The 14,238-nt window shown below is 46.9% G+C and overlaps 1 protein-coding gene across 1 annotated transcript in view; it reads right to left on the bottom strand.

The window, feature by feature from the left end:
- Positions 1 to 14,238, bottom strand: part of ADGRB1 (adhesion G protein-coupled receptor B1) — a 297,647-nt gene that overhangs the window by 163,053 nt on the left and 120,356 nt on the right. Inside the window, exon 3 of the mRNA XM_068395729.1 lies at positions 7,016 to 7,174. Coding sequence (XP_068251830.1) covers positions 7,016 to 7,174 — 159 coding nt within the window. The remainder of the gene's footprint in view (positions 1 to 7,015; positions 7,175 to 14,238) is intronic.

The raw sequence follows: 14,238 nt of genomic DNA, 5'->3' as shown, positions 1-14,238 counted from the left end.
GACTTGATGATCCCAGAGGTCTCTTCCAACCTGATTGATTCTGTGATTCTGTGATTCTGTGAGTAATGCCAGGATCAAAGGAAGACCTAGACTTGATTTACATTCCAGCTGTATAAATGCCATGAGGATGGTGCATTGTTGAAATACCAGCACCTTGGAGAAGCTAGCATGAGGGCTAGAAAAATAACGCCCTTGGAGGGAACACAGAGATGTTTCAGTTGCAAGCGAAGGCAAGCATGAGAGATTTTGGAAGAACATAGCTCAAATATGGATGGGGAGGATGATCTTGCAATGCTGGCGGTAGTGGGAAGAGGAAGCAGGTGACCAACACTTCTAATGAGAACATGTAATGTGTCAGACAGCACCCTGCAACACAGCCAAGGGAAAAAAAATGAATGCGGAGACTTTGCAGTGTTGTGGGCCAAGGTTTTAACATCCAAGCACGTCTCACCAGAGCTACGTACTCTTCCCTCTATACTCATCCCCCAAGCAGGAGAAGCAAAGAAAATAGCAGGATCATGGAAATTATTCAGGCAAGCTGGGGGTGGTGGGAATGAAAGGATGGACCAGAGCAAAATGTGGAAAGGGATGATTAAAAAAAAAAAACACTGAAATGGGGTAAATGTATCTCAGTGAAATAAAACTGAAGAAGGTGTTGGCTATGGAGTTTCTGGTGCATCTAGCAGCTGCTAAAGGAGTAAAACTGAGAAGGGCAGAATCATTAACAACCCCCAAAAAACAAGATCTCAGTGGATGTAGAAGAGGGTAATTTTGGAGGCCACTGGATATGTGGCAACTGCACCAGCTAAGGAAATGGCCCAAAGAATTTTGGTTTGAGTATCTAAGACTTGTGAAAACGTCACTGGGTAAGATGCGTGACTCCCAGATATGAAATGTCTGAACCATCGTTCAAAGGGGGGGACAGGGTGAAGTCTCTGCAAGCAACAGCAAGTACCTATAGGACAAGGTGCTTTTCCAGCTTGCAATGAATTCTAGCCTGGCCTGCGGGGAATGGAGATGCTCTTACACATGCACAGGATATTTCAGCTTGGTGGTTGCAGCAAAAAGGCTATTTTTAATGAAAATCAGGGGTGGCAGAGAATGAGACTGAGGCTCAGCCTTTTGAATGTCATGTGGAACATGCGTTTCTTCACACCACTAAGTTACACAGCTGAAGGGCTAGATCCTGAACGCACTTGATGCTGGAAATCCGGCATGGATCGATGGGACTGCATCCGTGTCACACTTATGCACCTGATGGTAGGATGTGGCCACCCCTTTCTGAACCTACGGGAGACATATCTGCCCCGTCTGCATATTCATAAATGTCAGAGATGATTTTGCCTTGCCTCTGCCAGATGGGATGGCAGGATTTCAGCTGGCTCCTCTGCTGGTTTTCATTCCCCAGGACTGAATGCAGACCGCCTACATCTCTGATTGTTCTTGCATTTCTCCAGCACTGTCGAATTCCAGTGCCAGGGTTGGGCCCATGACATGTTCCCTCTGGTTTGGATGTTGTCCTGCCACATTGCCCATCCAGCCTCCCTGCAAGGACCCTCTGCATGCCACGTTTTGAGCAACAACAGCTTTTAGCACCACACAACCAAGAGGGGCCACCGGATCGCAGCAGGTGTCCCCTTCCATCCAAAGGGGGTGGACCTGGACAGCTCCTCTGCAAGCACTTGCCACCACACTTGGGTTGGCTTTTTTCCATCCCTTCCTCTATAAAACAGCAGCTCCTGGCTAAATCGAACAGATGGAGGAAATCTCCCCTGCCTGTGCCAGAGAGGAGGATATCACTGGGTCCTTTGCCTCTAGCAAGGAAAAAAGAGAGTTACAACAAACACTGAATGTTGTCCTTCAGATTATGTCTCTTGAGCTGAACAGCTGCCATGAAAAAAGGCTCTGCCTAAAGCAAGTTGCTGTTACCAGACAAATTTTCCTTTCCAGTTTGGGATGAGCCTTCATTACAGTTTTTCTTCCGTGTTTTACAGCTTTGGGTTTTGCCCGTGGAGATATCTTACCTGGCTCAGTTGCCATTGGGCTTGGGTATGTATCCCTGGGGAAACTTAGCCAGATGAAGATCATCAAGCAAAGAGTCTTCATTACATGAAATAGCAGAGATGGTGGCCCAAGTGAGTGGAAAAACATAAAGGCCACCTACAAGTGGCACCTGTGGAGTCATTCAGCTGTCCCCGTGCAGTAATTTCAAATAACGCTATGGCCTCCAGGCAACATGTTCAGACTCAGCTCTGGGAACCACGTGGCTATACCTCTATATCAGTGACCAAGCTGCCAGAAGTCACACCTCTTGGAAAGGCTGAGAACCACCATTCCCACTGCTATGTACTGAGACCTGCTGAAGGTCCACCTGGGGCAGTTCTGGAAAAGGAAGGATGGTAGGACCTGGAGAAGGTCCACCAGGGGAAGGAGTTGTGTGACAAGAAAGATTAGATCCCTCTAGCGTGTTTGCCATGGCCAGGCAAGATAAAACAGCCAATGAAACCCTCATAGATCCTCAGCAAAAGTTCACCTCAGCAGCTCCAGGGAGCTGGGTGGCAGCACTAAAAGTTGTTCTCACTGAGAACATCCCCCAGATGCAGTAACAAAGATCTCTCTCTGCTGTTGGAGATCCAAATAAACAGCTAAAACACTCTTGCTAGTCACCCGTCAGTTTATGAGACACTTTGGCAAAAGCAAGGAAGGAGAAGCTAAAGAAAAAAGCTGGGTTTACCCTTGTTTCGAAGGTGATGGTGATTTCTGTGTTATTCTAACTTAACTTGTTTGGCCAGCATCTGATTTGACTTTTCAATGGTGGTATTAGTTTCCTTGGACAAGTTCAAATTGTCCACAGCAAAGAGGAGAATACCACAGCACTCATCCCTGTTTTGTTTTGCAGTTTTATCAGGATTATAGATGTCCCTTCAGTCAAGGAAAATATTTTTTCCTGTTTGTTTTCTACTAGAAAATTAAGGTGTCATCTACTCCACAATACCTACAGAACTAGTCAGGTATTATTACAAGCTACTGAAATGCTGCACAACTCAGGATAAAGGTGTTCTTCTGTCCAGTTCTTCTTTTCTTCTTTTTTTTTTTTAATTTAAAAAAAAATGAATTAGACTCTATTTAACTGCAACGTCTAATGAACACTTAGGAAAATAACAGTTCAAGTGGAAGAATGAACATCCTCCTCATCCCTAACAAATCTATGAGCAAAAGTCAATATGAGAATAACAGTGACACATTTAAAACAGGATTTCTATTCTACTTTTAAATCCTCTCAAATTTTGGTACAGACCACAGTAAAGAGAAGGAAAAGATATGTGCAAAAAATTTCAAAGCCCTTCCTGGGTTAAAATTGCACCTCTCTTGGGCACGGCTGCAAAGGCAACAAGGTACAGACTCACCAGGGAGCAAGATCAGAGCCAAATGCACAGCTTTGGTAGATATGAAAAGATACAGATTTATCTTGAGGTAGGACGCAGACCTCAAGATGTGTATGGGCAAGTCTTCTTGAAAGATTAATTGTTCACATCTTCCCTCAAATGCTTTCCAGCTTGCCAGCATGAAAGCATCGCAACAGTGCTCAACAGTTTGTCTGCAAAGAGGCCCTTGGGAAAATTAGTTGGAATTTATTTCAAAGGGATAAATCAATTTGTGCTGTTCCACTCTGTGGGCATACTCTCTTTCCAAACTAGGGCCTTTCACTTAGCTCAAGACCCTTTCTTCCCAAATAAGCTCAGCTGAACTAACCGCACTGCAATTTGGAGCAGGAGTTCATAGAATCATAGAATGGTTTGAGTTGGAAGGAACCTTAAAGATTATCTAGTTCCAACACCCCTGCCATGGGCAGGGACACCTTTCCACTAGACTGGGTTGCTCAAAGCCCCATCCAGCCTGGCCTTGAACACTTCCAGGGAGGGGGCAGCCACAGCTTCTCTGGGAAACCTGGGCCAGTGTCTCACCACCCTCACAGCAAAGAATTTCTTCCTAATATCTAATCTAAATCTCCCCTCTTGCAGTTTAAAACCATTCCCCCTCATCCTGTCACTCCAGGCCCTTGTATAAAGTCCCTCTCCTGCTTTCCTGTAGCCCCTTCAGGTACTGGAAGGCTGCTAGAAGGTCTCCCTGGAGCCTTCTCTTCTCTAGGCTGAACAGCCCCAGGTGTCTCAGCCTGTCTTCATAGGAGAGGTGCTCCAGCCCAACAGCTCCGCGTCCTTCTTATGTTGGGGCCCCAGAGCTGGACGCAGCACTGCAGGTGGGGTCTCATGAGAGCAGAGTAGAGGGGCAGAATCCCCTCCCTCGACCTGCTCGCCACGCTTCTTTTGATGCAGCCCAGGATACCGTTGGCTTTCTGGGCTGCAAGCACACATTGCCGGCTCATGGTGAGCTTCTCATCAACCATCACTCCCAAGTCCTTCTCGTCAGGGCTTTTCTCAATCTAATCTCTGCCCAGCCTGTATTTGGGCTTGGGATTGCCCCGACCCACATGCAGGACCTTGCACTTGGCCTTGTTGAACTTCATGTGGTTCACACAGGCCCAGCTCTCAAGCCTGTCAAGGTCCCTCTGGATGGCATCCCTTCCCTCCAGCGTGTCAACCACACCACATGCCTTGGTGTCGTCGGCAAACTTGCTGAGGGCACACCCCATCCTGACTATGTATGTAATGGAAAGAGGACAGGAAGACAAATGAAATAATTTATTGAATCATCAGACTTTTCTGCACTTAGGATCAGCTTTGCTGAATGTTTTGTTCTGGAAAAGATGAGTGAGTAAACAGTGAGCAAATAACCATTCATTCTTCACTTTTGTGCTCTGAGCAATGAGTGGAGCTGGAAACCTGACCCAGACTTCCAGGCTCCATGGTTGCCCGCTATCCCACTTCATCCCTCCTTGCCACAGCAACCTCACGAGATCTATCTCATGAAGAAGAGCAATGTTTTGTCCCTGGGGCGGATCAAGGGAAGATGTTATGCCCCTTGCTCAGCGCTGGTAAGGCTGGACCTGGAAAACTGTGTCCAGTCTGGTCCTGCCCAGTTCAAGAGGGATGTGAAGGAATTAAACAGGTTCCATGGAGGGCTTTGAAGGTGGTTAGGGATGGGGATGGATGTACTGCAAAAAGAGTATGGGGATCTAAGTCCCCACTTTGTTTGTCCAGCACAGGAGGGGCACTCTAAGGAGTTTTTTTGCCTGTTGTCCCCTGTGCCCCCGTGTTCAAAGAATAGCCACACCTGCACAACCCCCTCTACCCACCCACAATGCCATCTCCACCTTCTTCTTCTTCACAGCATTGTCCACTAAGACTGGCATGGCCCTTTCTCCATCTCCATTGAGGCACACTCAAGTACCAGAGCTGGACCCCCTTTGAGGTCCATCTTCCAGGTCCCTGCCCACAGGTGGATGGAGTCTTGCCCTCACTGCCCCAAGCAACAGCTGCGTTACAACTCCAAAGTCACCACTAAGTGTGGGTGACATAGGTTAAATTTCCCTAGTGTGGGCGAACCTCAGAGGGAAATTAGCAACTGTGAGTCAAGGAGATGAAATCCAATATGCCAGAAGGTTTAATTTTAAAAAAAAAAAGGCAAAAAAAAGCCTAATTGCAACATCATTTAAATTTATGGAAGTGGTAAAAAATGCATGAAATCATTTTAGCCCTTATTAGAGGAATATATTTATGTCCCTCTATTTGAACTTCCCCTTTATCAGGAGATACTTCCCTGCCTTTGAAGACAGCTGAACTTTCCCTAGTTGTTTGACTAGTCCAATGAGTTATTCAAACATTTTCTAGTATGAATTTGAAAGAAAGAGGAGGGAATAATTATAATCAGCCATTCGCTTGCATTTGCTGGGCTGATCTGCTTCTGCTGCTGTTTTTTTCCTCTTTGTCACCCTCTCCACTCAGCTAATGCAAAAGAACTGGGGATGAAAGTGCCGGGGGTTCACCAGTTCAACTCATCAATATCTCCCTGCTGACTGGCATTGACAATTTGTCTTCTGCTCTCTGGAGAAGAGGACCTGGAAAGAAGCTGCATTACAGGAGGAGAGAGGAGCATCTGCCAAAGACTTTGTCTTGCTTAAGCCCTGGTCTAATGGCTAGATCTTTCTTTGAGGGTCTGACCTACGAGGAACAGCTGAGGGAGCTGGGGTTGTTTAGCCTGGAGAAGAGGAGGCTCAGAGGTGACCTTATTGCAGTCTACAACTACCTGAAGGGAGGTTGTAGCAGAGTGAGAGTCGGCCTCTTCTCCCAGGCAACTAGCGATAGGACAAGAGGACATAGCCTCAAGCTTCACCAGGGGAGATTCAGGTTGGACATTAGGAAGCATTTCTTCTCAGCAAGGGTCATTAGACATTGGAAGGGGCTGCTCAGGGAGGTGGTGGAGTCACCATCTCTGGATGTGTTTAAGAAAAGACTGGACATGGCACTTAGTGCCATAGTCTAGTTGCCATGGTGGTGTCAGGGCAATGGTTGGACTTGATGATCCCAGAGGTCTCTTCCAACCTGATTGATTCTGTGATTCTCCACATTTTAGCTCTGTAAGCTTCATTTTCTAAAAGAAAGGGACAGCAACACTGGTCTTAACTGGAAAGGAGAACTAAGCCAAAAGATTAGCATCTCTCTTAGCTGCATTCTTTATTAATTTGGGAGAGAGGCTCCAGGGTGTATATTTTGCCATCAGTGGCAAATTTATCACCAGCATATGAGTACCTGTTTACGGATTCCTACAGATTAACCCTTATTCTTTGCAGTAAAAGTCTGGATCTGCAGGTGCTTGTGTTGGAAGACATGTGTCAGCACGTGTGCGTGTGCATGCGTGACCGCGAGACAGGCAGGGAAGGGCAGGGCCATGCACAGCCGAAGTCGCATGCTTCCCTGAGCTTGCCGCTCCGACACGACCCTTCAGCGCTTTCACCGTGCCTCTAGAGCATCCTTCGCTATTTATGGCAACGAGGCTGGGCTCCTCCTGACAATAGCGACCCGCTCGCGCACGTGCAAGGGAACATGCCTCCACTTACTATTGCACGCCTTCCTATTGCACAGCCGTCCTTCCTCCAGGACTCCCTCGCAGACAAGACCTTCGTTGGGAAGGGGCTTGCAGGTGCGCATGCGGGTCTGCAGGCCTCCCCCGCAGTCCTTGGTGCAGTCGCCCCAAGCCGACCATGAGTTCCAACCACCTGGGCAAAATCCAGAAAAGCCTCATCAGCTTCAGTGAGAGCCCAGAACCCAGGAAGCCGAGGCAACACTGGCCCAGCAGACCCTACAATGGACCCACTGACAAGCCCTGAAACTGAGATGCCTTTGAATGTGGTAGGGCTATAGACCACAGGGTAGCCCAGAAAGTCAAAAGATAGGAGGGGAAGGGAGAAGCATTGCCTTTTCATTGACTTATCTTCAACTGTTCCCTATCTCTAAACAGGGACTTTGCCTTCCTGGAAACCCTTCCCCACTTCTAATTAGTCCACCTCTTCCTATACTTGCTACGGCAAAGAGGTCCCCTCTTCTGAGAAGACCTTCTCCCTGTTTTGTAGCCTGTTGGCTAATAACCCCAGAATGGACTTGCAAAAAACACTTCAAGATACACATCCAGCATTGGTGAGGTTGTCTCTCCTCCTTCTTCCCCCACACAAACACACATGCTTATGTGCAGACAGCAAAAGGGAGCTGGGGAGGGGTAGGGGTCCTACCACTCACTCCCCTCAAAAAGGACACTCCTTTTCCCTGCACCGCAGGTACCACCAGCCACAGAGAGTCACCGCTCTCAAGGACAACTTTGGTGGGGGAATGATGTTCCCCTTCAGCACCCTTGCAGCACCCACAGGGAGCAATCTGGGAGCACCATAAGGTGAAGGTGCTTTTTGGCTTCCCTTCCCAGTCACACTCAGTATTGGTGTCAGCAACACGCAGCTTTCCCCCTTGTACCACCAGCTACAGCCCTGCAAGCTGATGGAACCAGCAAGCCCAGGGATGATCCTGCCACCTGCAGAAGGGAAATGCTGAGCCTATGCAGCTTTCTCCACTGCATCTCTCCAGCTTGCTGCCAAGAACAACTGACCCTAGTGGGGTGTCCGTAAATGTTGATGGCATGACGGACCGTGAAGACCATCTGAAGCTGGCTTGCCTCCCACAGTCCAAAGCCTTGCAGCAGGCTGTCTGCGGGGGAGCCCAGCAAGGCTGGGATTTATGTTATAAAAGGACAGCAGGGGACCATCCAGGCCCTTCAAGTGATGGATAAGCTGCCACATCCCTCAGCGGTCAGTTCACTCCTCATCGGCCATATGCAGCAAGCTAAATTCTGCTCTGCAATAGGCCTCTGCTTCTAACAGCTGGTGACTGCTTCCGCTCCATCATTTGCTCACCTCATGGGGAGGAGCAGAGGTGGCTGGTCCTTCACCCCAGAGATTGCCACTTTCCAATGACTGCTTTTCCTGCTGTGCATTCTCTCATTACCCAAAGCTACCCCTGGAGATGCTTCAGGTCCAAGAAATTCAGCTATGTACCATGCTTGGGTGCAGATAAAGATAATGAGCTAAAGATGTAGTTTTTTGAAGAGAGGAAACATTGGGAGAAAGACAAATGCTGCTTTTAGAAATAAAAATGAAATAAAGCCCCTTTTTCCCACCAACAGTCAGAGATTTCAGAGATGGAAATGATCTCACAGAATCACAGAATCACAGAATGTTAGGGATTGGAAGGGACCTCGAAAGATCATCTAGTCCAATCCCCCTGCCGGGGCAGGATTGCCTAGACCATATCACACAGGAACGCGTCCAGGCGGGTTTTGAATGTCTCCAGAGAAGGAGACTCCACAATCTGTTTCAGTTGACCCTGTACTGTTGTTTATGAGGCAATAGACATCACGGCTGCCCCCTGATCTGTGGGCTCTGCTGCTTCCTACACACCCTAGGCAGGACACCAGCCCTGTCTGGAAAAACAAGGGTCCTCAACAGCCTAGCTAGGTGCCAGATCAGAATATGGGGACATTACCAGCACCCCGTTGCACAGAGATGGGCAGATACTCATCCACCTCCACAGCATAAAGCTGTGGAGTTCTGATTCTCCTCCCAAAACACAGATTGTCTACTACCACCAGCCTAGCTGGGCTCTAACTTTTCTCCCAAGACAGCGAGAATAAACACATGTTCAGCATCATTCACACTGCTGAATGCAGTGGAAGCTTCTTAGATACTTAATAATGAGAATAACATGGGAAAACAGAGCAGGATATAAACTCAGGCTAGTGAACCTGCCAGCAAGGTGCTCGGAGATCCTGGCAGCAGTGTGGAGGATGGAGTTGTTATTGGCACACAATAAATATTTGACCTTGAAGAAGACTGTCTTTCACTTGAAAGTCACTTTCTCTGCTGGTTCCTTTTCTAAACAGCACGGGGAAACAGGCTTGTCTCTCCAATTTCCTGATGGGAGACAGATTGTGTTTCAGTTGCAAGAGAGGCCATTGGCGTAATGGCAGGTATCGTGATGCCCTGCTTGAGCTGATCTATAGGATATCTGTAACCAGATACATTTAGGAGCTAACCAGCTCTTTGCTTGCCCTTTGAAGGACGTCCTTCTTCACTCTCTCTCCCTTGCAAATTAGGAGTGAGGCTGGGGAAGGAAGAAAGCAGCTCCCCACAAACCTTGGCTAGGCTTGTGATTTATTTGTGATTTTGTGTCCAGTTCTGGGCCCCGCACTTCAAGAAAGATGTTGAGGTGTTGGAATGAGTCCAGAGGAGGGCGACCAAGCTGGTGAAGGGTCTGGAGGGTCTGACTTATGAGGAATGGCTGAGGGAGCTGGGGTTGTTTAGCCTGGAGAAGAGGAGGCTCAGAGGTGACCTTAGTGCAGTCTACAACTACGTGAAGGGAGGTTGTAGTGCAGTGGGAGTCGGCCTCTTCTCCCAGGCAACTAGCGATAGGACAAGAGGACACAGCCTCAGGCTTCGCCAGGGGAGGTTCAGGTTGGACATTAGGAAGCATTTCTTCTCAGAAAGGGTTATTAGACATTGGAAGGGGCTGCCCAGGGAGGTGGTGGAGTCACCATCTCTGGAGGTGTTTAAGAAAAGAGTGGACATGGCACTTAGTGCCATGATCTAGTTGACAGGGTGGTGTCAGGGCAACGGTTGGACTCGATGATCCCAGAGGTCTCTTCCAACCTGACTGATTCTGTGATTCTGTGATTTGCTTGGTATGCTTTTTGAGTCAAAATGTGTAATTGCTCCAGTGTTTTAAAAGTTTATTCTATATTGTGCTTGTAAGCAAAATACAGATCAGTTCCCCAAACTGATTGCCTGTCATGGTGTCCCCAGTTTGATGAAGGGTTATTCAAACAGGTCTGCATTTCAGGATGTAACTTGTTACAATGACATTAAACCCTTAAAATACATAGAAATAGATGCTTCTCCGTCTCACTACAGGAAAGAGTGGGGGATAGTGTAGGTTCCAGTTTTTGACTTCTTACCCTGCTTGTCAGCAGCAATGGGAGGACCAGTCAAAATCAGATAAAAACCATAATGATCTCAAACCCTTAACTGGAATGAGATCTCTTTATGAGGTTGAGCACAGATAACTTCCTTCCTTTCCTTATTCCTCAGTTTCCATCCCATTCATGAGTACTAAAGAGAAGCTAGAGTAGAAGTACCAGAGTACTTATTAAATCAACACAGGCATTTATAGCCAAGACAAAGGTATTCTCCAGTTTATGGAGTAGTCCTTTTTTATCATCAGGTTGTCCCATGGTCCTGACAAATGAAATATTGCATGTTATTTATCCTTTTTATTGACTGTCAGATAAACCTTTTGAAGCCTTCCTTCTTTTCCCAGATCTAGTCATTCACTGTTTCAAGTGATTTTTCTTTTTTAGTGGTGCTGTAAACGAGTAGTTAAGGGCCTCTTATATGAAGTTATACCCATCCCATCTTTGAGTAGGGGGGAAAAATGCTGTGCCATGAGTAAAACACTTGGCTCTTCTGCCCACTCCCTGAAAGCATCTGGCTGGTGGAAAGGGGTGGCTGGATAACGACAAGTGAATGAGCTACCATAGCTGTGGAGCAGCTGAGCTGTGACAACACACAGGTGATTTCAGCCCAGTGCAGATGCTGTAGGAGAAACACGAGTGGGATTTTGTCATTGCAGTGGCTGCACACATGCCCCATCGCTCAGTTCATCATTGTTGACAGGACAAGGGGCAATGGGTGCAAGCTGGAACACAGGAGGTTCCACATAAATATGAGGAAAAACTTCTTTACGCTGAGGGTGACCGAACACTGGCACAGGCTGCCCAGAGAGGTTGTGGAGTCTCCTTCTCTGGAGACATTCAAAACCCACGTGGATGCGTTCCTGTGTGACATGATTTAGGTGATCCTGCTCCGGCAGGGGGATTGGACTAGATGATCTTTCGAGGTCCCTTCCAATCCCTAACATTCTGTGATTCTGTGATTCTGTGATCAGGAATGACTTGTTGAGCTGCAACCAGGGAAACAGACCCTCATGGACTTCCTATCTTCCAGGAAACATACATCCCCATCCTTCTGCTGCGCAATTCCCTGCTCTGTCCCTTCTTATATTTAAAACATGGAGTTGAAGGAGACCTTGCTGGTGCTGGGAAGTGAGTAACCCATGCAAAATACAATGAAGAATCCCACTGAAGTTAATGGGACCCTCTGCAGACAGTTCCTTTTGCCCTTGGAGTCCTGTTTCATCAGCTCTCCACAAACGGCTTCACCCTGCTGATCGATGTGGGTTGAGTTGCCATCTGTCCTCAATCCAGAAATAATGAGTCTGCTGCAGCTGCTTTATGAAGGATTTTGCTTTTCAAAGCCACTGACTCCTGTGTAGGTGACATACCCACCCATTCCCACCTAGCAAAGTTTTGCTTGAACTGCAGACCTTTCCCACTTTGCTCCCTGTTCCCTTTAACTGGAGTAGCTGTGGCTCATGCCTGCAGCTCCAGAGGTTCCCAACACAACCAGGAGCCATCATCACCTCAATAACACAGCAAGGTTTGACTTGTATTTTTTATTTTTTGAGAATGGTCCTATCCCCTAGCATGATTTTTGCAACAGTGGCTCTTGCACGTGAGGCTGCTGCTCATGGGACTGTTTTGATGCCCCGCACTTCAAGAAAGATGTTGAGGTGTTAAAGCGAGTCCAGAAGAGGGCGACCAAGCTGGTGAAGGGTCTGGAGGGTATGAGCTACAATGAAAGGGCTGAGGGAGCTGGGGTTGTTTAGCCTGGAGAAGAGGAGGCTCAGAGGTGACCTTAGTGCAGTCTACAACTACCTGAAGGGAGGTTGTTGTGAAGTGGGAGTCGGCCTCTTGTCCCAGGCAACTAGTGATAGGACAAGAAGACACAGCCTCAAGCTTCACCAGGGGAGGTTCAGGTCGGACATTAGGAAGCATTTCTTTTCAGAAAGGGTTATTAGCCATTGGAATGGGCTGCCCAGAGAGATGGTGGAGTCACCATCTCTGGATGTGTTTAAGAAAAGCCTGGACATGGCACTTAGGTCCATGGTCTAGTTAACATGATAGTGTCAGGGCAATGGTTGGACTCGATGATCCCAGAGGTCTCTTCCAACCTGATTGATTCTGTGATTCTGTTATTCTGTGAGACTGTCATTCAGGGAGGCCTTTAATCCAGTTTCTGAACAGCTTTTTGATCCTACTCAGTCAATTTTTATCATAATCCTGTACTAAAACAAATTACTTCTCATGCCAGGTTGACCCAATGCATTCTAATTCTCCATAGTTAAATGAAGAAAATTTCAAGATGGTCAGAATCAACTGGTAAGCTCATATTTGGCATTTCTTGTTCTGAATCTTAAGCAGAAATGCGAGAAGAATGGGTCTTTCCTACTACAAATTAACTGAGAGAGCTCCACTTAGATGCCTCGTCCAAACACCCTTGATCTTTGGGAAGATTTGCATCTCGATCCAGAGTTTATCTTTGCAGCTGACAGCTGCAATGTGTCTCAGAAGCCAGTCAATCATGCCTTTTAATTTAACAGCAATGCCTTAAATTAGATGGCAGTGACAACAGCAAAAACTAAGGAATCAACACAAAACAATCAATAAAGCACAGGAAAAGGGTCTTTGCTGACACACTACATCCATCTCCGATTTTGTTTTTTTGGATCTAGCCTCCCACTGACCCCAGCTGCAGACACTTCTTGTTGGCAGCTCTCTCAAACTCGGCAGGCCAGGACATCTTGTGTCTGAAAAACATGCTGAGACTACATAAAGCCACAACAGCTCTGCGTGCTATCACTGGAAATACTTGTAATGGACCTTATATCACAGTATCTGAGGCCCTGAGAATCACCAGTAGTTTGCAAATGAGTGAGAAAAATGTTATTTCTTAGGCAAATAAGGGGAAAGATGCTGAAAGGAGGTGAAGAGTGAGGTTGTCTTGTACCACCTGAAAGTTAAATTTGTTATATAATGGGGAAAGTGAGAAAGCTGCTCCACAGGGTTTTAGCACTCTTCTTTCTTACTATGCTGGGAAAGAGCAAGTCCAGAAGGGATTATTTTGAAGACAGCCTTCTATTACACAAAACAGTGATCTTCCCCTGGAAAGCTATGCATTCAGTTTGCTACTTCTGTGGAAGAAAGGAAAAAAATCTTTCAGGAAGATGTCCCCTCCTCATGCCCCATGTGGTGAAAGCCTATGGCAGCTCAAGTTGCTCCAGTGGTTCATTCTCTGCCCTTTCAAAAATAAATCCCGTATAACACTTTACTGTTTTGCAGATTGTGCACACTAGTATCAAAACTAACCCCTCAAGTTCCCTAAAAAGCAAAATCATTCATTCCAGCTCTTCTCCACAACCTTCCTCTTTCAGATGCCAAAGCTTTTGATGAACGATGTATTAACGTGATAGCTCAGTTATTGATCTAGTGAGAAACAAAATGAAAAGGCTGAGGGTAAGTACCCTCTTCTGCCCACTGTCCATACTGTGTGTCATGAGCTCCATTAGGTTATCTGGCTAACGACAAATTTAATCAAACACAAATACCCAGAGGTGATCAAAGTAATATGACAGGCAGAGGCACCTTGGTAACCTACTGAGTGAAAATGGACCACGCACAAGGAGTACCCTCTAAGGAGATGGATCAGTCCCTGGTGTGAAACCCATTATTGTTGAATGGGTTGAAACCCATTGAAACCCAACCATGGCATCTTGGGAATGCCATGCAAACCAGGAGGGTCCCTTGCCTAAAGGGCTATAGGACTTATTGTCCTATAGAGAAAAG

Source organism: Nyctibius grandis, chromosome 3 (genome assembly GCF_013368605.1).
Source record: "Nyctibius grandis isolate bNycGra1 chromosome 3, bNycGra1.pri, whole genome shotgun sequence".
Classification (NCBI taxonomy): Eukaryota; Metazoa; Chordata; class Aves; order Nyctibiiformes; family Nyctibiidae; genus Nyctibius; species Nyctibius grandis.
This window is presented reverse-complemented; position numbering and strand designations above follow the sequence as displayed.